The 18584-nt window shown below is 43.6% G+C and overlaps 1 protein-coding gene across 1 annotated transcript in view; it reads right to left on the bottom strand.

Annotated features, from left to right (window-relative positions):
• The window catches only part of DNAJC13 (DnaJ heat shock protein family (Hsp40) member C13), a 288371-nt gene that overhangs the window by 120373 nt on the left and 149414 nt on the right, over positions 1–18584 (bottom strand). Inside the window, exons 14-15 of the mRNA XM_073630350.1 lie at positions 14788–14895; positions 590–745 (exon numbers count right to left, since the gene is read on the bottom strand). Coding sequence (XP_073486451.1) covers positions 590–745; positions 14788–14895 — 264 coding nt within the window. The remainder of the gene's footprint in view (positions 1–589; positions 746–14787; positions 14896–18584) is intronic.

Genomic DNA, 18584 nt, shown 5'->3' with positions numbered 1-18584 from the left:
GATTGTGAATTTTTAACCAGCCACCCTTTGGAAGAGCATGTGCTCAGCTGGCAAGTTAGGTAGGAGATTCTTGAGGTAGGAGGCTCTTGAGAAAGGGGGTTCTTACACCCCTGAAATGTTAAGTTTTTATTCCTCCTCTTTTCACCAGGGTCTGGCTCAGCTATCTTTTTCATTGTTCCATTTTGGGTACTGAATGCATGTAATTCTGAACATTGACTGCTATATGATTTAAGCAGTGCTCACTGTACCTATATACTTTACATGCATGCATTTTTGTTGGTTGGTATTATCAGTGGAGTTAAAACCTATGCTGTATTATGCCCAAAACAACTTTATTGGTAAAGCATTTTTGTTATGTGGTGTGCTTACTCAGTATATTTAAAATCCCTGTATGTATTTTACCCCGGGGATTATTTTGGTTTTAATCTCAGAACCAGGATTATGGCAGTGATGACATTAATAACATTAATCCTAAAAATGGTATCAGTGCCACCTCTGTAAGCCCACAGAAATGCTGCACTTCTACTAGATCAATAAACAGCATGTATTAGAATACAAGTAGTGTTTTCAAAAAGAAAGGAAGCAATACCTGAAAAAGTTTGAAGAGTGTTCTACCATTTGATGCCACCATCTCTAGTAGCATGTCAAACTGTTGCCCTTCTGTTGTCTCACTGTATGGGGCACACAGAGCAAAGGTGAGGAAATCCAGAAGTGAGCTGATAACCAGAGCACCAGTCCCATAGCTCTATACACCAAATAAAGACGAAAACAAAACAATGTCACAATCCGTGTGGAAGAACCACAAATTTAAAGAGAAATCATGTTTTGGTTAAAAAAAAGTGTCTATGATTTTATGCCTAAACAACCAATATTATCCAGCTGCCACGATCCCCCTTCCTCCACTCTCCGACAATGGGAGTTGCTGTGTATATTCAGCAGCTCTAGAAACGGAAAATTTTATATATATATATATATATATATATATATATATATATATATATATATATATATATATATATATATATATATATATATATATATATATAGTTATAGTGGGGACGGAAAGTATTCAGACCCCCTTAAATTTTTCACTCTTTGTTATATTGCAGCCATTTGCTAAAATCATTTAAGTTCATTTTTATTTCTCATTAATGTACACACAGCACCCCATATTGACCAAAAAAAAACACAGAATTGTTGACATTTTTGCAGATTTATTAAAAAAGAAAAACTGAAATATCACATGGTCCTAAGTATTCAGACCCTTTGCTGTGACACTCATATATTTAAGTCAGGTGTTGTCCATTTCTTCTGATCATCCTTGAGATGGTTCTACACCTTCATTTGAATCCAGCTGTGTTTGATTATACTGATTGGACTTGATTAGGAAAGCGACACACCTGTCTATATAAGACCTTACAGCTCACAGTGCATGTCTGAGCAAATGAGAATCATGAGGTCAAAGGAACTGCCTGAAGAGCTCAGAGACAGAATTGTGGCAAGGCACAGATCTGGCCAAGGTTGCAAAAAAATTTCTGCTGCACTTAAGGTTCCTAAGAGCACAGTGGCCTCTATAATTCTTAAATGGAAGACGTTTGGGATGACCAGAACCCTTCCTAGAGCTGGCCGTCTGGCCAAACTGAGCTATCGGGGGAGAAGAGCCTTGGTGAGAGAGGTAAAGAAGAACCCAAAGATCACTGTGACTGAGCTCCAGAGATGCAGTCGGGAGATGGGAAAAAGTTGTAGAAATTCAACCATCACTGCAGCCCTCCACCAGTCGGGGCTTTATGGCAGAGTGGCCCGACGGAAGCCTCTCCTCAGTGCAAGACACATGAAAGCCAGCATGGAGTTTGCTAAAAAAAAAAAAAAAAAAAAAAAAAACACCTGAAGGACTTCAAGATGGTGAGAAATAAGATTCTCTGGTCTTATGAGACCAAGATTTGGCCTTAATTCTATGCGGTATGTGTGGAGAAAACCAGGCACTTCTAATCACCTGTGCATTACAGTCCCAACAGTGAAGCATGGCGGTGGCAGCATCATGCTGTGGGGGTGTTTTTCAGCTGTAGGGACAGGACGACTGGTTGCAATCGAGGGAAAGATGAATGCAGCCAAGTACAGGGATATCCTGGACAAAAACCTTCTCCGGAGTGCTCAGGACCTCAGACTGGGCTGAAGCTTTACCTTCCAACAAGACAATAACCCTAAGCACACAGCTAAAATAATGAAGGAGTGGCTTCACAACAACTCCGTGACTGCTCTTAAATGGCCCAGCCAGAGCCCTGACTTAAACCCAATTGAGCATCTCTGGAGAGACCTAAAAATGGCTGTCCACCAACGTTTACCATCCAACCTGACAGAACTGGAGAGGATCTGCAAGCAGGAAATGCAGAGGGTCCCCAAATCCAGGTGTGAAAAACTTGTTGCATCTTTCCCAAAAAGACTCATGGCTGTATTAGATCAAAAGGGTGCTTCTACTAAATACTGAGCAAAGGGTCGGAATACTTAGGACCATGTGATATTTCAATTTTTCTTTTTTAATAAATCTGCAAAAATGTCAACAATGCTGTGATTTTCTGTCAATATGGGGTGTTGTGTGTACATTAATATATAACAAAGAGTGAAAAATTTAAGGGGGTCTGAATACTTTCCGTCCCCAGTGTGTGTGTGTGTGTGTATATATATATATATATATATTAAAAAAAGGCCATCTGACACAATGTTTATCAAACTTGTTCAGACACAAAATATAGTGATACAATTGTTACTTTTGTATCTCATCTGTTTCATTAATCTGCAGATCAATTGAATGTGCTTGGATTGACAGATGTCAGTTATAGCAACCTGACAAGTGAAAAGGTTTTTTTTTTCCTAATTGGCCCTAAGTTTACACTAAGCCCTAATTAGCTACTTCTTCCTCTTTTCCCTTAAACTATTTTCCTGCTGTTTTTTTTTTTTTTAAGTGTGTGTATAAACCGCTCGCAACAAAAGTGAGTACACCCCTAAGTGAAAATGTCCAAATTGGACCCAATTAGCCATTTTTCCTCCCGATGTCATGTGACTTGTTAGTGTTACAAGGTCTCAGATGTGAATGGGGAGCAGGTGTGTTACATTTGGCGTTATCGCTCTCATACTGGTCACTGGAAGTTCAACATGGCACTTTTTCTGAAAAAAAAAAAAGAATTGTTGCTTTATATGAAGATGGCCTAGGCTATAGGAAGATTGCCAAGACTCTGAAACTGAGCTGCAGCACGGTGGCCTATATCATCATACAGTGTTTAACAGGACAGGTTCCACTCAGAACAGGCTTCGCCATGAACGATCAAAGTTTTTGAGTGCACATGCTCTGTGTCATATCCAGAGGTTGTCTTTGGGAAATAGATGTATGAGTGCTGCCAGCATTGCTGCTAAGGTTGAAGGGGTTGGGGTTCAGCCTGTCAGTGCTCAGACCATACGCCGCACACTGCATCAAATTGGTCTGCATGGCTGTTGTCCCAGAAGGAAGTCTCTTCTAAAGATGATGCACAAGAAAGCCCACAAACAGTTTGCTAAAGACAAGCAGACTAAGGACATGGATTACTAGAACCATGTCCTGTAGTCTAATGAGACCAGGATGAACTTATTTGGTTCAGATGTTGTCAAGCGTGTGTGGTGTGTGGTGCCTACAGTCAAGCATGGTTGTGGGAGTGTCATGGTCTGGGGCTGCATGAGTGCTGCTGGCACTGGGGAGCTACAGTTCATTGAGGAAACCATGAATGCCAACATGTACTGTAACATAATGAAGCAGAGCATGATCCCCTCCCTTCAGAGACTGGGCCGCAGGGCAGTATTCCAACATGATAACGACCCCAAACACAACTTCAAGACAACCACTGCCTTGCTAAAGAAGCTGAGGATAAAGGTGATGGACTGGCCAAGCATGTCTCCAGACCTAAACCTTACTGCGCATCTGTGGGGCATCCTCAAACAGTATGTAGAGCAGTGCAAGGTCTCAAACATCCACAAGCTCCGTGATGTCGTCATGGAGGAGTGGAACAGGACACCAGTGGCAACCTGTGAAGCTCTGGTGAACTCTGGTGACACTTTGGGCAAAATTTGGAGATTTTCACATAGGGGTACCTACTTTTGTTGCCAGTGGTTTAGAAATTAATGGCTTTGTGTCGAGTTATTTTAAGGGGGCAGCAAATTTACACTGTTATACAAGCTGTACACTCATTGTAGCAACGTGTCATTTCTTCAGTGTTGTCAAATTAAAAGAAAAATTGAAATATCATATGGTCCTAAGTATTCAGACCCTTTGCTCAGTATTTAGTAGAAGCACCCTTTTGATCTAATACAGCCATGAGTCTTTTTGGGAAAGATGCAACACGTTTTTCACACCTGGATTTGGGGATCCTCTGCCATTCCTCCTTGCAGATCCTCTCCAGTTCTGTCAGGTTGGATGGTAAACGTTGATGGACAGCCATTTTTAGGTCTCTCCAGAGATGCTTAATTGGGTTTAAGTCAGGGCTCTGGCTGGGCCATTCAAGAACAGTCACAGAGTTGTTGTGAAGCCACTCCTTCGTTATTTTAGCTGTGTGCTTAGGGTCATTGTCTTGTTGGAAGGTAAACCTTCGGCCCAGTCTGAGGTCCTGAGCACTCTGGAGAAGGTTTTCATCCAGGATATCCCTGTACTTGGCCGCATTCATCTTTCCCTCGATTGCAACCAGTCGTCCTGTCCCTGCAGCTGAAAAACACCCCCACAGCATGATGCTGCCACCACCACGCTTCACTGTTGGGACTGTATTGGACAGGTGATGATCAGTGCCTGGTTTTCTCAACACATACCGCTTAGAATTAAGGCCAAAAAGTTCTATCTTGGTCTCATCAGACCAAAGAATCTTATTTCTCACCATCTTGGAGTCCTTCAGGTGTTTTTTTAGCAAACTCCATGCGGGCTTTCATGTGTCTTGCACTGAGGAGAGGCTTCCGTCGGCCACTCTGCCATAAAGCCCCGACTGGTGGAGGGCTGCAGTGATGATTGACTTTCTACAACTTTCTCCCATCTCCCAACTGCCAACTGCATCTCTGGAGCTCAGCCACAGTGATCTTTGGATTCTTCTTTACCTCTCTCACCAAGGCTCTTCTCCCCTGATAGCTCAGTTTGGCCGGACGGCCAGCCAACGTCTTCCATTTAAGGATTATGGAGGCCACTGTGCTCTTAGGAACCTTAAGTGCAGCAGAATTTTTTTTGTAACCTTGACCAGATCTGTGCCTTGCCACAATTCTGTCACTGAGCTCTTCAGGCAGTTCCTTTGACCTCATGATTCTCATTTGCTCTGACATGCACTGTGAGCTGTAAGGTCTTATATAGACAGGCGTGTGGCTTTCCTAATCAAGTCCAATCAGTATAATCAAAGATGTGAGGGGTGTACTCACTTTACTTTTGAGAGATTGTATATGGACCTAACTGTGTATGTGCGTGTGTATATATATATATATATATATATATATATATATATATATATATATATATATATATATATATATATATATATATACACACACACATATATACATACCCTTGTCAATTTATATTGTACTGTCAGTTCAGCAAATTTGACTACACTTTAATTAAAATCAAGAAATAAATACACTCAAGTTGGCTTTAGACTAGGGTTGCACCGATACCTTTTTTTTTTTTTTATCAGCGAGTACAAGTACCTATACTTTAGGTCAAGTACTCGCCAATACCAAGTACCAATACTTTGCCATGCAATTTGTGTCAATACAAAAAAATCACTGCACTGCAAAGAATCACACGCAATTTCCCCCACTGCTCACATGTGTAGAAAGGGAAAAGCGCCATCTTGTGGGCAGTTTAAAAAAATGTTAGAACTCATAGTACATATCTGGCCACATGCAAAATAATCTACATAGGTGTCCCGGTCCGCCGATAATAGCAAATCAGGGCCACTGGAGGTGCTCACAGGGCTGGAGAAGAAGTTCCAGAACACCGTGGGTATAGGGTGTTAGTGATGTCAGCTTGCGGGCGGACTGCCTCTACATCTCCTCCAGAGGCCATGATTCACTATCATTGGTGGACCAGGAAACCTATGTAGATTATTTTGCATGTGGGCAGTTATGCACTGCGAGTTCTAACATTTTGGGGGAAGTCGCGCGCGATTCAGCCAGAAATCCCACCGAATTGCTGTTCAAATCAAATGAGATTCTTTGCAGTGCGATTTTCGCTCATTCGTTTTGTATTGACGCAAATCACACCGCAAAGTATCGGTTTCAGTATTGGGAGCATTTAGGTACAAATGCTTGGTACTGGTATCGCAGTGCATCCCTACTTTAGACAATACAAAAGTTAACAGTCTAGGCAGAAACAGCGATGAATCACTATGCAGATCAATGCTGACATATAAAATCCATCTAGTGTTTACACAAATTTAAGGGTGTACTACTTTTTTTTATTCTGCTCTTCAGCCCCTCTCCTGAATGAGCTTTTGATGGGTTTTTCCCGCTGTAAACGCACTTCTTGTAATACGTCTTTAAATGCCTATGTGAGCATAGAAACAGAGGTTACCATAGAGGTGCTTTTACAGGCTGCTACAGTGATTAATCACCATTCAGGTGAATGCTGACATATAAATACAATGATGCAGTTATTGGAAAGCACATTGGCCTTGTTTAAAGCAAGGACTCTAGCCAAAATTCTTTTTTTCTAGTTTTGAATAAATGTGCAGAAAGTTTTGTTGCCATCTGTGCACCTATTGGGGAAATTTTCATTAGTCATGATGGCTACTGTATGTGTTTAAATTTCCAATGTGCAAATGGCACCAGGTTGTTCACAGTACTGGGTTTTCAGCACCCAAAACAAACAGAAAAGTAAGGTAAGGCAACAAATCCACTGAGCCCTAAACTAAAATTGGGCCTTACACAGCTCGAAACGTAAGCTATGGGTGGGCCTATCAGCACCAGTCTGCTTGATAAACTTTGATTTAAAAATTGGAGTTGAACTGAAGATTCTTCTGTCGATGGGGGGCGTGACCGGATGCAGGTGTGAGCAGTGAGCGAGTGCTCTCGCCCAGCCCCGTCCCTGATGCTGTATTAGCGCCGCTGCTTGAATGGGTCTGTCCAGCCGTGTGATAGCCCTGTGAGCTCCGGGTCCCTGCCTTTGATGCCCAGAGGCTCCCATTGCCTGAAGTCTGAGAGACGGTGTCCTGTCTGATCGGGGAGGCAGGAGAGAAGGCTGAGACAAGGCTGGGGAGGATCAGCTGTTAGCTCTCCCCGCCGTGCGGCTGTGTCAAGCGGATTCCTCGGAGTTACTATCAATGTGTCTGTGGCGGCGCTGGGTTGCTTAGCGACGCCACGCCGTAGCAGTAGGAGGCTTGGTACGTCGCTCAGCGGCAAGAGAGGAGGCTGGGAAGATCAGCTGAGCGGGGCAGAGACCTGGGAACGAACGCCGCTGCTGTGTTTGAGGCTGTGTTAGGCTGCCTAGTGACACCTTGCTAACACAACGAGAGGTCGTGGAAGCAGATACAACTTCAAAAAGCCCTGCTGAAGCCCTGCAGACTCCCTAGATGCTAAAGGGAGAGAGGTAAAGAGCCTGTTTTCATAAGTATATATGACAGAGACTGTGTACTTAAGCAGGGAGCCTGGGATCCGGCTTTTGTTAATATACAGAGCGGTCTGCTAAAGTGTGGAAGGATTGACTGGTGGACTGTTTGATTACACTGTGTGGACTGGAAGGCTAAGAGTGCTTAAAGTATTATAGCTGGCTATGACCAAGAGAAAGGGGGAAGATCAACTACAGCAGTCCCAAGAAAATATGCCTGTTCAAGCTACCCGGGCAGCCAAAGAAAAGGAGAAGGGGTCTCAAAATGCATCCGCATTAACAGCTGCGGCAAAGCTGGAAAAATTTGCACATAGCTCTACGCAGTCTCCAGCCAAAAATAACCAGCCGACTGCGGGAAAGTCCTTAGCTGGGGGTCCGGGGGATAGAAGGAGCCTGGGGAAAGGTCCTGATAACCAGGTAGCCAGCACAAGAGTAACGAACAAAAAAAGCCCGGAGAGGGAGCAGCCCGGAATAGTAGGGGATAGCAGCCCTAGCACAGCCGTAGCCCCTGATCAGGAACCCACCCTTAAAGAGATACTATGTGCTGTAAACGCATGCAGGAGCTCGATAAGCGGGATGTGGGAAGAGCTGAAAGCTTTAAGTGAGGAGTTTAGTGGTATTAAACAAGAGCTTCAGAAAACAGTGGAGAGAGTTAAAATGGTGGAGGAAAGGGTTAGCCAAGTAGAAGATACCGTAACCCCAATGCAGCATGAGTTTAAAAAAATGCAAGCACAATTGGACGCCAACAGTCTTAAGATGGACGAATGGGAGAACAGGTCCCGAAGACAGAACGTAAGAGTGATGGGTCTCCCCGAGAAAAGTGAGGGCTCCCGACCTGAAGAATTTATGGAAAAGTGGCTTAAGGAGGTGTATGGGGCTGAGGCGTTCTCACAGTTTTTCGCTATTGAGCGAGCCCACAGAGTGCCGTCTAGATCTGCATATTCAGGAGATCGCCCGAGACCAATGATACTGAGATTTTTTTGTTATAAAGATAAGCTGAATTTAATGCAAAGGTCTAGAGAAAAAGGAGACATTTTTTTTAATGGAGCTAAAATTGCGATATACCCAGATTATTCCCCAGATCTACAAAGGAGGAGAGCAGGTTTTTTGGATGTCAAGCGCACATTACGGAATCATAATATTCCATATGCATTATTATATCCTGCACGGCTGCGTATAGAGGCCCTAGGAACTACCCGTTTTTTTGAAACTGTCAAAGGAGTCACGGACTGGCTGGAAGAGAACAAAAAGAACCTATGAAGCTGAAATTACACATGGACTAATTTTTTTTTTTTTTTTTGCAGCATCAGGGGTGGGGAGGGGGAGGGATGGGTGGTTGATGTGTGGGTTGAGAGCATTGTTTAGAGTGGTGATGGGGTTTCTTGTAACCCTTGGGTCAATGGGGCTACTGGGGGGGGAGGGGGGAGGAGGGGGGAGTATGGGGAGAGGGGGGGTGGATGAGGTGGGATGAGGGGAGAAGTGTGGTCACAAGGAAGGCCCCCAGGGCACGCCGAGCGAGGCAAGGGAGGGGGCAAAAGGGATTATTTAAAATAGGGGATAGCACAGTTGCATCAATTATGGTTAAAATTTACACCGCACGGTTAAAGAATTTTTTTTTTTTTTTTTTTCATAAATTATCTAAACTTTATGAGACTTAAAATAATAGGAAACATTGTTTTGGATGGGAGGGGTGGGGGGTACGGGGGTAATTTTCCTCTCAACCCGCTTGGTCCCCTCCCCATAATAATAGCACTGGGTATGATAAGAGGGGGTATTGTTGAGTTGAAACAGAAGGCCAAAAGGCCTGGGGGAATAAGGGCTCATGTGGTGAACTGGTATTATCAGTTTAGATGCTGGAGATTTTTTTGTTGTAATTCTTTTCAAAAAAGTGCCGGGTTAAAACAGCATAAGGGTATGGCTTCGACTTATCAACATATTAGTGGAAGGATAGACTTATCCCGGTACTTGCTTAACTTGTATAAATGGTACAGCACTTTCTTGAAGTATATATTGAATGCAGCTTAGAGCATTTGGGATAAGTTCCTGGAACATCAGAGGCATGAGCGACCCTATCAAAAAAGCTACTGTGTTTCAGGAAATAGAATCATGTGCTACTGAGGTGATATGCCTGCAGGAAACCCATCTGACCGACGAGACCAAGTTATCAATTAGAAATAAAAAATTCCAGTTGCAATATCACTCGGTGTACTCCTCCTACTCGAGGGGAGTGAGTATCCTGATTAGAAACGGTCTGGTGTTTTCCTGCAGGGATGTCAGTATTGATAAATTGGGATGTTTTATTTTCTTGTATTGTTTAATAGAGGGAAGGCCTTTTGTTATAGTAAATGTGTACATTCCCCCACCTTTTAAAATGGAGATCTTGGTCTCGTTATTAGGGTTCCTCGAGGATAAGAGAGAGGTCCCAGTGGTGATGGTTGGGGATTTTAACACCGTTCTTGATAGTAGGATCGACAGATTTCCGCCAGGGGTTAGTCGAGGTAGAGGGGAGGAGGGAAGGCTGGCACAGTTCCTGGAGGAGGTAGGGTGGTGTGATATGTGGAGGGCTCGTAATCCTACGGTTCAACAGTACTCTTGCTTCTCAGGAACCCACCAAACGCTCTCCCGTATTGATATGGCCATAGGCAACAAAGAAGCACAATCCCTAATCCATAAAATTGAATATCGCCCAAGGGGAGTGTCTGACCATTCACCACTGATATTGACATTAACCATGCGGGATAAAGGGGGCTTGAGGTTGTGGTCATTAAATCCAACATGGTTGGAATTGATGGGAAATAGGGAGGAAATTAATGTAAGACTGAGAGAATTTATAGATTTTAACACAGGCACTGCATCGGGAGGAGTGATATGGGACTCTTTGAAAGCATTCCTCAGAGGGCTTTTGACCCAACAGATATCCAAGTTAAACAAGCAAACAAGGGTAAGGGCAGAGAGTATTAGGGAAGAGGTTCGGGAAGCAGAAAGAAAGTACGTGCTAGATCCGACTATGGAAAACCGAGACCTATGGGTAATGAAGCAACAAGAGTATAAAAACGAAGAAATTAGGAGAGCAGAGAACAGGAAGATTTTTCAGAGGCAGAGGAATTTTGATGAGGGGGAAAGAGTTGGTCGGACGCTGGCTATGCTGGCCAAAACCAGCTCTCCCTCTTCAATAATTCCTATGATTAAAACAAAGAAAGGGGATATCTCATCAGATCCGGGGATAATTAACGATACATTTGTAGAATTCTATAGGGATCTGTATAGGACACGTCATTGTCCTGAACAAATAGTGATGGAGGAATTTTTGGGAGGTACTGTCTTGCCGGTGCTCTCGGATGCAGACATGAATAGTCTGGAAGTACCAATAACATTGGATGAAATTTTGCAAGCAATAAAGAATATGCAGAGCCAAAAGTCCCCAGGCCCCGATGGACTGCCAGTCGAGGTCTACAAACAATTTGGGGAGGTGATGGCCCCGGAACTTCTGAAAGCATATAATTGGTCAGCTGCAGCTGGGAGCCTACCTCTGTCTATGTCTGAGGCTATTATAGTATTGATCCAGAAAGAGGGGAAAAATCAATTAGAAACATCGTCATACAGACCGATCTCGTTGTTGGGCACGGATGCCAAGATCCTGGCAAAGGTCTTGGCTACCAGGCTCAATAATTGCATATCTGGTCTGATTCACCCAGATCAGTCTGGCTTTATGCAGAATAGGTCCACTAGTAAAAACATAAGAAGAACCTTTTTGAATCTCCAGACGCCGGTAAAGAATGCAGGCTCCAGGGTGGTCCTGTCCCTGGATATCGCCAGGGCATTTGACTCCCTGGAATGGGACTATTTATGGTGGGTATTGGGGAAATTTGGGTTCGGCCCTCGGTTCATAAAGTGGCTTAAGATACTTTATAACCACCCCAGTGCTAGGTTAAAAATAAATAATACATATTCAGAGCGGATCTCCCTTGAGAGGGGGACTAGGCAGGGGTGTCCTTTGTCGCCCCTGTTGTTCGCCCTAGCAATGGAGCCGCTCGCGGAGGTAATAAGAAGATCTCCAGGCCTGCAGGGTTATAAAAGAAAGGGGGGTGAGGAGAGAATAGCACTTTATGCTGATGATGTGCTGTTGTTTCTGGGGGACATGGGGCAGTCATTAGTAGGGGCGATGCAGTTGGTGGAAGAGTTCGGAAAGATCTCAGGGTTAATAGTCAACTGGGAGAAGTCTACACTTCTCCCGCTTGACTCGACTACCGGCTCCCCTCCGCAGGAAATATCTCGTCTTAGGGTGGTGGAGAACTTTAAATATTTGGGTATAGTTATAACCAATACCCCAACTCAGTATATTAGAGATAATCTAGTCCCGCTTGTGGAAAACTTTAAAAGGAAAAAAGATATCTGGTGCCGGCTCCCTTTATCTATGGCAGGGCGCGTAAACCTGATAAAGATGATCTGGATGCCACAATTAATGTACATATTACACAACTCACCGGTTTGGATTGGGAGGGAATGGTACGTAAAAATAAATTCCATCTTTCGTGAGTTAATCTGGAAGAAAGGTCAGGCCAGGATCAGTCTTCAGACCTTGCAGCGCCCTAATAGGGAGGGGGGATTGGCGGTGCCCCACCCATATAGGTACTTTCTGGCGGCCCAACTGCAGCACCTGGGGGGGTGTGAGTGCGGGGGAGAGGTGAACTCCAGTATAAAAATTATGTTGTCAGGGAATCCGCATAACTCCCTGATAGGGGCACTGGAAGCCAGAACATTAGGTAGCGTATTTCCAACATACAAATTGGTTATAAAAGTTTGGCGGTCAGTGAAGATTGAAATGGGCTATAAGGGGCTTACGGAGTTCTCACCTATATGGCAGAATGGGCAGCTGCAAGAACTGAAGACTATAGGAGTGAACAGGACCTGGGAAAGGGCGGGTATAAATAGGCTGAAGCAAATATTTGATGGCAATACATTAAAATCCTTTGCGGATCTGAGACGGGAGTTTGGAATTCCTAAAGAAACATTCTATTTTTATCTCCAGATAAGACACGCATTAGAGAAGCAATTTAAGATCAAAGCACTGGACTGGTGTAGTACACCTCTGCTCAGTAAGGTGGCGAGGGTATCTAGTCTTAAAGGGTTAATATCAGGGATCTATGACCAGCTAACGGCAAGGGCAATTAGGTTGGCGCCACTCTCGCGTCTAAGGGAAGGGTGGGGGGCAGATGTGGGGGAGCTGAGTGATGACCAATGGGAGAGAATATTGGAGCTTGGCCCACTGGTGTCCCTTTCCCCGTCGCAGCGGGCGTCGCACCTTTTGCTGGTACACAGAGCCTACTGTACCCCCAAAAGGCTGTATAGATTTGGTCGAAGACCAGACGACAAATGCCCCAGATGTTTGGAGACGGGTGATCTTATACATATAATGTGGAGATGCCCGAAATTAGCTAGGTATTGGACTGAGATTCTAAACATCATAGAAGTTAGATTTGGGATAAGAGTGGAATACGAGGCTAAGGCGTGTGTACTGGGGCTAATTAGTAAGAACAAAGGGGAAGACCACAGAGGTACGGCAATTGTGCGGGGTCTATATCAGGCGAGGAAATTGATTGCGAAATCATGGTTATCAGCAGTGCCTCCTACTCCGGAAGAATGGGTTAGCACAATGAACTCACTGGTCGGAACAGAGAGGACAATCTATATTAGAAGGGGAAGTTATAGGAAATTTACAAAGATTTGGGGTTTGTGGTGCCAGGGTAGAAATATATAAAGTTTTAATACAGATAGGACCATTAGTATCTAGGAATAGATATTTGAGGGTTTAGATATCAGTAGTATGCACTTAGTTAGATAATAAGGACTGTTAAATTTAAGATATTACTCTTTTACTGGAAGCAACTGTCGGGGAGGGGGGAGGGGAATGGAGGTGGTTGGGGAATGGAGGTGGTTGGGGAGAGGGTTGGGAGGGGGGGGGGATAAAAAGGGGAAGGATAATGGGTTCGATATTTTCACTCCTTTTCTATTGTTATATGGAGAATATACGAAATAACTGCTTTTCCTTGTTTGTATAATTCTTATATTGATTACTGTAAAATCTGAAAAACTAATAAAAATGACATGATTAAAAAAAAAAAAGAAGATTCTTCTGTCAATCGGATACAGTCACTGTTCAAGTATGCTGACAGCTCACTCACCACCACTCATGCCTGCCCAGTGAGCCCTTGCAAACTTGTATGAGAGTCTAGCAGTCATGCAGATAGTCACATTTAGCTGAATATATGCTACTATAACATCATTATCGATGCAACAGTTTAGACAGCAGTCTCTCAACATTTTGAACAAGGAGGAACCCTTGAAATAATTTTAGTGTATTAAGTAATCCCTGCTAATAATTACTATATTTAGAGTTCATAGTATATTAGTGTGATGGTCAGTAGGAAGAATGTTCTTTACATTTGTCATTAGTAGGAAGGATCCCTCCTCACAGATAGCTATAATTGGTTTATTGGTTACTTATCTTAGAGGCAGAAATTGCTCATAACTAAAGGAACCCCTAACAATCACTGGAGGAACCCTCACTGAGAAAGGCTGGTTTAGAATTTTGCTAGCTAGGACCAAGTGGTCAGTGTAGGTATTAACAATCAGAAAGCAATTCCAGAGGCCATCCCTCTGAATGAGGTCCTATTAAGAAAAGCATTTTCATCAGACACTTGTGGTTAGCTTAAAAGGTCTCCAGGAATTCTATGAGCTTTTTTGAGGGAAAGGCAGTATGTCCTTATAATAGGCCTGTTCCAGCTAGATGTGATATTTCAGTTATAGGCAGGGTTGACTGTTCAGATTCATTAAACGGCTTCTAATTTCTTGAAGACTTCAACTGTGAGAACTCTGTAATGCGCAGCTTATTCAGGAGTTTTGAGTGCTCTAATCAACCTAGAAGTTGTATTTGCTTTTCCACTATATTCTTCATAATGTAGGAAAAAAAAATCCAGGAATGAGATTGGGACTTTCTTGTAATTAAATATCTACATTGAAGAAACCATTGGGTGGTTTAATTCTCCTGGGTTCACTATAACCCAGAATAAATATATTCATTTTTATTATTCTCCAGTTTCCTTTTTCTTTTTTGTTCTAATTGACATTCGAACATGTCATTTTTAAAAAGAAAAAACAAAAGCAAAGCATCTTATAGATCTACTTACCACATAAGAGTTAAATTTTTCTAGTAAGTTTTCCAGAAACTTTTTGGAAGAGAGAAGGGATGCTTTGTTCAGTTGCTCTTGCCTTAGGTCATAGTCGTCATGCATGGGCTGTATAAAGAAGTAATCAAGAAACATTAGTCGAAACCTTAGGGTTTAGAGAAACTCACTGGCAGCCTTCAAATGCACAAATGCCACACTTAATCATACCGGTATGAAAAAGATTATCTTTATACAGACATCTGTAGAACAAACAACTGGTTAAACAAGACCATTAAAGGGGGAAAAAAAAAGTTTCACATGATAGAATGTGACCTGCAGATCACAAGTTCCTAACAACTGCCAAATCCTTCATATAAATAATAGTAAATAGAACTCGGCAGCCAGAAAAATAGAGACCTAGCTCCTGAAACAAACATGCACCCAACTTTGTCTGCATAAACTGAGGCCTTTAACTGCTTCCCCATTTTTTACCACTTTGTATGTGAAGAGATTACGGAAAATGAAAACTGTTTTGCGAAGGTTTACAGAAACTGGTACCGAATAATAGGATTTTTATAACAATTACTTAATGGGTTATAGGCCACCTTTAGGTGATGGACACTGGTATACCCAATTCAGGAAGTTCACTCCCTATATAACCCCTCCTCCTTCCAGGAGCACATAAGTTTTTGTAGCAAAGCAATATACTTAAATCCCAAAAAAGAGGGGAGGGACCTCTGTGTCCCATGATGTATTCCAAGAAAAGGATTTTACAGGTAAGCTGTTATAAAAATCCTATTTTCTTTATCGTACATCATGGGACACAGAGCCTTAAGCAATTACTTAATGGGACGTCCCATAGCAAAGCTACTTGAGGGGAGGGAGACACGACCCGGAGGGTACCCCCAGACTTGAGGACCTATACTGCTGCCCGCAGCACACTGCGCTCGAAGGTGATATCCTCATACCTTCTTACATCCAGCTGATAAAATTTTGTGAATGTATGCACTGAAGACCAAGTTGCGACCTTACAGATCTGAGCCATAGAGGCCTGATGACGCACTGCCCAAGAAGTACTAACCGCCCTGGTAGAGTGAGCCTTAACTTGAAATGGGGGAATCTTACCCCTTAAATTATAAGTTTGAATTATAACTTGCTGAATCCACTTAGCAACAGTGGATTTCGACGCTGCCTGTCCTTTCTTAGGACCCTCTGGCAGAATAAAGAAGAAGACATCAGTCTTACGAATCTGAGCAGTTGCCTTTAATAAATACATTTTCACTGCTCTCACCACATCAAGACAATGTAGTGACTTTTCCTCCCTGGAACATGGTTTTGGAAAAAACTATGGCAGGAAAATATCTTGGTTCAGGTGAAAACCTGAAACCACTTTTGGCAAAAAGTCTGGACGAGGGCGTAACACCACTCTGTCCTCATGAAAAGTCAAATATGGCTCTTTACAAGAAAGAGCAGCCAATTCCGAAACCCTCCTTGCTGAGGATATAGCAACCAAAAATACCAACTTAGTTGTCAGAAGGACTAGGGGAATATGTTGTTTCGGTTCAAATGGCTGTTTTTGTAACACAGACAAAACGAAGTTCAAGTCCCCAGGGTTCAAGGGAGGTTTGACTGGCAGATTAAGCCGCATCAGCCCTTGCATAAAACCTCGGACTAAAGAATGTTTAGCACGTGGTCTTTGAAATAAGACCGATAAAGCTGAGACTTGGCCTTGAGTAGTACGCAAGGCCAATTTCATTTCTACCCCTTAATTGTAGAAAGGCAAGAATTCTGCCTATGACATATCTCCGAGGGTGCCAGGAAACATAAGCCCTCCAGACCCTATAATATATAGTTCTGGAAGCGGACTTCCTTGCATTAATCAGGGTAGAGATAACCGACCCGGAAAGCCCACGTTTCTTCAGAATATGGGTTTCAATATCCAAGCCGTTAAATTTAGAGACCGTAAGGTAGGATGGAATATCGGTCCCTGTGAGAGCAGATCTGGCTGTAGTGGGAGGGACCATGGGATCTCCACTGCCATCTTTACGATTTCTGCATACCATGACCTTCTGGGCCATGCTGGTGCCACTAGAATTACCGGCTTTCTTTCCAGCTTGATCCTGCAAAGAAGTCGAGGCAGCAACTGAATAGGGGGAATGCATAGATCAGTGAGAACTGATCCCACGGGGTCACCAACGCATACGTTCCTGCATGCAAGTGGATCCCTTGTTCTGGCCACAAAGTTGACTAACTTCATGTTGAACCTGGATGCTAGAAGATCTACGTCCAAATGAAGACTGCCGATAGGCACGGAACATTCCTTTCTGCCCAAGTTAGAATATGGTTCACCTCTCTCTGCGCTGAGAGACTCTTGGTGCCCCCTTAGTGACTGATATAGGGCACAGCTGTAGCATTGTCAGATTGGATCCTGACAGGATAATCCCGTAACCTGAAAGTCCAGGCCTTTAGAGCCAGACGCACTGCCTGAATCTCTAGGATATTGATGGGCAAGGTTCTTTCGGTTCTTGACCACTTTCCCTGGACAGTTGTCTATTCTAGTACCCTGAAACGCTGGTATTCGTCGTTACCACTTTCCAGGTGACTGTTCTGAAGGATTTTCCTTTCAGCAGATTCTGGGTTAGTAACCACCAAGTGAGGCTCTGGGACACTCTTGGGGACAGCCGCATTGGCAAGTCTAAAGCTAGAATTGTTTTGTTCCAAGTAGACAGGATACTGTTTTGCAACATTCCTGAATGGAACTGAGCATAGGGAACTGCTTCGAATGAAGCCGCCGTGGTTCCTAGCAACCTCATGCAAAGGTGAATGGAGGGATTGCCTTTTGACCTGACCATCCGCACCAGCTCTCTTATGGAGTGGATCTTTGTCTGAGGAAAGAACACCTTTTCCTGGGCTGTGTCTATGATCAAGACCCAAGTACTGCAGTCTTTTTAGCGGTATTAAGGAAGATTAAAGAATCCAACCCAAAAACTTTCCAGGTAACTGGTTGTAATGCATACGCTTTGCTCCACACGAGCCATCGACTGATCTATTAGCAATAGATCATCTAGGTATGCTACGACTGTTATGCCCTGTGCCCTTAACCTGGCTAGAGGTGGGGCCAGCACTTTTGTGAACACCCAGGGTGCTGTGGCTAGTCCGAAGGCCAAGGTTATACACTGGAAATGCTGCTGTTCTAACTTGAACCGCAGAAACTTTTGGTGAGCGGGAAATATAGGAACATGCAGATATGCATCCCTGATTAATGCCAGAAGTTCTCCTCCTAGAAGGGTAGAAACCACTTATCTGATCGTCTCCATGCAAAAGGAGCGGATCTTCAGGAACAGATTTAGATTTTTTTTAGATAAAGAATGGGTCGGACATCTCCATTTGGTTTTGGTACCATAAAAAGATTTGAATAAAAACCCAAACCTTGCTCTTTTGTGGGGATCTGCATGATCACTCCTTGAGATATTAATCGGTCTAGTGCCTGAAAAAGAGATTGTCTTTTCTCTGGATCTTTGGGAATGCTTGACCTAAGGAAACGAGATGGTGGAAAGTCCCGAAATTCCAGCTTGTACCCCAGTGTTACTGTGGAGCTGACCCATCTGTCCTGAATGTCCTCTTGCCAGACTTCTGAAAACCGCAGTAGTCTTCCCCCCACCTTGGTGAGGGGGGTTGCCTCTTCATGATGAGGCTTTAGGATTCTGCTTTGCAGGTTTCCGACCCCAGGACTTCTTTTGAGTCTGGGTCTGACCCTGAGGTTTTCCACTAGAGTCTGCCGGCAGAGGCCGTCGCCGCTGCCTAGAGGCAGAAGCCCC

The sequence above is a fragment of the Aquarana catesbeiana genome, linkage group LG05 (genome assembly GCF_042186555.1).
Source record: "Aquarana catesbeiana isolate 2022-GZ linkage group LG05, ASM4218655v1, whole genome shotgun sequence".
In the NCBI taxonomy this organism is placed as follows: domain Eukaryota; kingdom Metazoa; phylum Chordata; class Amphibia; order Anura; family Ranidae; genus Aquarana; species Aquarana catesbeiana.
Note: the sequence above shows the minus strand (reverse complement) of the source record. Positions and strands in the feature narration are given on the sequence as shown.